This window comes from Suricata suricatta, chromosome 16, assembly GCF_006229205.1.
Source record: "Suricata suricatta isolate VVHF042 chromosome 16, meerkat_22Aug2017_6uvM2_HiC, whole genome shotgun sequence".
Lineage (NCBI taxonomy): Eukaryota > Metazoa > Chordata > Mammalia > Carnivora > Herpestidae > Suricata > Suricata suricatta.
The window spans coordinates 57,519,915-57,523,844 of record NC_043715.1 but is presented as its reverse complement, the minus strand read 5'-3'; the positions used below and the strand labels follow the sequence as shown (position 1 = coordinate 57,523,844).

Below are 3,930 nucleotides of genomic sequence, written 5' to 3'. Positions count from 1 at the left end.
TAGAAGAATCTCTTTGAAACACAAATGAGATCCTGTCTTCCTCCTCTTCAAAACCCTCCCCCGGCTTCCCAACACTCCAGCGACAGACACCGCGGCCCTCGCTGTGGGATCCGTGTCTGCCCGCTCCGCTCCGCTCAGCACAGCCTCCTGGAGCACAGCGAGCTCATGGCCACGGCGGGTCACCGCACCTGTAGCCCAGGCTTGTTCCATAACTTGTTTATTGTCTGTTTCTCCACTAAAATCTGAGCTCTACTGGGGCCGTCTCGTCCGCTGCTAGATCCTGGCACATAGGAGGTGCTTGTGGGAGATTTTTGTTCATTGATCTCTGAGTCCACACCCCTAGGGAACCCCCTCCCTCAATGATGCTGAACTTGACCATGTAGCTTATTTTGACCAACGGCCCGTGAGCAACTGGGTTGCCAGCACAGCTTAAAAAGGGCTTGTGAATTGAGGCCTCCCCTCTCTTGCAATTCTTGTGAGACCGAGCCTTGGCTGGCCTGGGCCACTCTGGCGACAACAGCCGTGCTGGCCTGCGGGAGACTCGTAGCTCCACCCGCGAACCAGCCCGCTGCCGAGCCCGCTCGCTGTGGCGCTGTGGCCGCAGGTGCAGGCGAGGGAAGCCAGAGACCTGTCCCCTGAGCCCCGGCATCCCGCCCCCCCGCAGAATCCTCCGTGGACCAAGGCCGCGGAGTTTGGGGCGAGCTCGCCACAGCCGAAGCTAACGGGCACATGGCTCCGTAAACATCTGTGAACGAACATTAACGGATGTTGTGTCTCTCCACCCCACCCCCAGCCTCCCACGGGACCCCTGCCCCGCACCTTTCTCGTCACCGCCACGGCTGGTGGCCCCGACCTCCACGGCCACCCAGTCTTCGGTGGAGGCGGCGCGCTTCTCCCAGGCCCTGCTCTCCCGGGGCAGCAGCGTCTGGGCCCCCTCGGGCGCCAGCAGCCCCCGAATCTGCTCAGGCCGGACGCTCTGCATCTCCCCGGGAGCTGGGGCCTCCAAGGCGGGCTCCTCTTCCTCCTCCGGTTCCCGCTGGGTTCCCGGGCACGGGATTCGGAAGCTGAAGACCGACAAACATTGCGTCATTCAACAAGTATTTGCAGTGTCATTTGTGTGTCGGGCACTATTTCTATCTAGGTGCCCGAGACAGTGCAGTGACGGAAGCAAAGCCTCTTGCTCCTGTGGGGCTTATGTCCTAGCAGGGGGGTCGGGGGGAAGAGCCAGACGGCGCACCAAATGATGGCCAGTGCTCCAGGCACAAATGAAACAATAAAGAGAATTGCAGTTCCAAGGGGCCGGCAGAGCGCAGTGCCGAGGTGGCCAGTGGGACGTTTAGTCTGACTCCCGATTTCAGCCCAGATCATGATCTCAAAGTTCGTGGGATCGAGCCCCATGTGGGGTTCTGCACTGACATCTCCAAGCCAGCTTGGGATTCTCTCTCTCCCTCTCTCTGTCCCTTCCCTGCGCATGTGTGCTCTCTTTTTCAAAATGAGTAAGTAAACATTTAAAAATAAGATAAAATACTAAGAGTCTCCTTGTATACACCGAAAATTCAGAAGTTTGTTTGCAAGATCTCTGAGCTACACTGTGTAACCTTTACCTTGAGACTCTAATGCTGGTTTACGTTCTTCTTCTGGGAAACTGCATGTATCATCAACCTGGTGTTACATTAACCATCGAATGCCCTCGTGGATAGTAATTTAAAAAAAAGGAAAAAAAGGTAAAATCTCTTGGTGTGGAGGGAAAAAAAGCTTTTTTAAAGCTTTTCCTCCTTTGATTAGGTTTACACAAATAAACCTTGTTATATCAAATTTTAAAACCATAGGGAATACAGTCTAGATTCAGAGAAATGTTAGCAACTCCACAATGAAAGGCATGTGGGAACCATAGTTGGAGTCTGAATCAAAGAAACCTGGTGTGAAAAAAAAATTTGTAAGATAAGGAAATGGATTATGGACTGGGCTGTCAGGGCATTCTCATTGCTTCTGTTGGGTGTGGACATGGCCTTCTGGACAATTAGAAAAGGTCCATCTTCCCTGTGACCCAGCAATAGCACTGCTGGGGATTTACCCACAGGATACAGAAGTGCTGATGCATAGGAGCACATGTACCCCAATGTTCATAGCGGCACTGTCAACAGTAGCCAAATCATGGAAAGAGCCTAAATGTCCATCAACTGATGAATGGATCAAGAAGATGTGGTGTATATATACACAATGGAGTACTACATGGCAATGAGAAAGAATGAAATCTGGCCAATTTGTAGCAACGTGGATGGACCTCGAGGGCGTCATGCTAAGCGAAATAAGTCAGGTAGAGAAGGACAGATACCACATGTTTGCACTCATAGGTCTAACAGGAGGACAGGAGAGACCTAATGGAGGACCAGGGGGAGGGGAAGAGGGAAAGAGAGTTGGGGAGAGAGAGACACACAAAACTTGAGAGACCATTGAATACCGAAAATGAACTGAGGGTTGAAGGGGGGGGGGGAAGAGGTGATGGTGATGGAGGAGGGCACTTGTGGGGAAGGGCACTGGGTGTAGTATGGAAAACAATGTGACAATAAACTATTAAAAATAAATTAATTAAAAAAAAAGAAAAGGTCCATCTTAATTTTTTAGAGATGTGTTTGCGGAGTGTAAGGGCGCACTGCCGAGTGACAGCTGAGCCACACTCTAAAACACTGAGGCGCCTGCTGGCATCCGACGCTCCAGCTCAGGGCCGTCAGTTCACAACGTGCAGCCTACTTCAAAATAGAAGACGTTTCTGCAGTGAAGGCAAAAGAAATAAACAGTGGGGGGCGGGGGGCTCCCAGCACCACCTGCGTGTAGATCTGTAGGAGTTACCTTAAGATGGCGACCCAGCGGCCATTTGCTGTGGGTTGGAGAAGAACGACAACCCCCACCCCTCACCTGCAGACCTGGAAGGTCCCGCGCCAGTCTGAAAACAGCCAATCATGAAGCTCCAGCTTCCCATCACCCTGACAGAGGAGGCAACTATTCCATCCCGCCACGTCCCTGAAATGCCCTTATTTGATAATCCGCCCTCCCAAGATCAAACCCAGAACCCCCACCCATAAAACACCCCACCCCTCCCCTACCAGATGTGACTTCCCTGACTCCCCACTCCCGGGGTCATGGGACCTCGCCGGGAATCGCAGATCCCAATAAAGGCCTTCTTGGCTCCATAACCTGGTCTCTTTCTTTCCTCTCTTCTCTGCCTCCATCTATTAAATCTTACATTTGGTGCCGAAACCCAAGAGGAGATAGCAGCGCAGCAGCTGGCTTCTAGCTGAGCTCTCTCCTTCCCAATTCGGGGATCTCGCCTTGGTGCTGAAATGGAAACTGCCCAGAAGGCCGGGCCCTTCCTGTGGAGCTTCTGGTCCAGGATCCGAACTCTACTCCACCAACTAATTGGGTAAGTTCCCCGATTATCAGAGCCTCGGTCAGGGACCCTGTCCGAAATCGAAATCACGGCCGCGTCAGGACAGCCCCTCTCCCGTAGCCCCAGGGGCTACTCTGGCGGTATATAGTCCCAGGGGCTATCTCCACTCTGGCCTCCTGGGTTGAGGAGACGTCCCCGACCCTAGGATGAGCCAACTCTCTGTTCCGAGTCTCCAGCCTAAACACAGGGACGCCTACTTCAGTCCCGAGACTTTAGGCCGGATATTATGGGAACTTCCCAATCTAAGCCAGAATTCGCAAAACGAGCGCTCACCCCTTACAATGCCTTCTAAAGAACTTCTGGCTTCTTGGTTACGCTGGTGACCTTTGCTGCAACCGCCTAATACGCCTCTGTATGGTTGTATGGCCCCTCTACAAGCTGGACCACCAATCCCAACGGCCCCCAGAAGGGTCCCTCGATTTCCAAATTCTTACCAATTTAGATAATTTCTGTCGGAGGCAGGGAAAATGGAATGGGATGCT

At 52.8% G+C, this 3,930-nt stretch overlaps 1 protein-coding gene across 1 annotated transcript in view; it reads right to left on the bottom strand.

Moving 5' to 3' along the window:
• SMIM17 (small integral membrane protein 17) overlaps nt 1–3,930 on the bottom strand; it is an 18,640-nt gene that overhangs the window by 7,025 nt on the left and 7,685 nt on the right. Inside the window, exon 2 of the mRNA XM_029924772.1 lies at nt 820–1,064. Within this exon, the coding sequence (XP_029780632.1) occupies nt 820–982 (163 nt within the window). The 5' untranslated portion in view covers nt 983–1,064. The remainder of the gene's footprint in view (nt 1–819; nt 1,065–3,930) is intronic.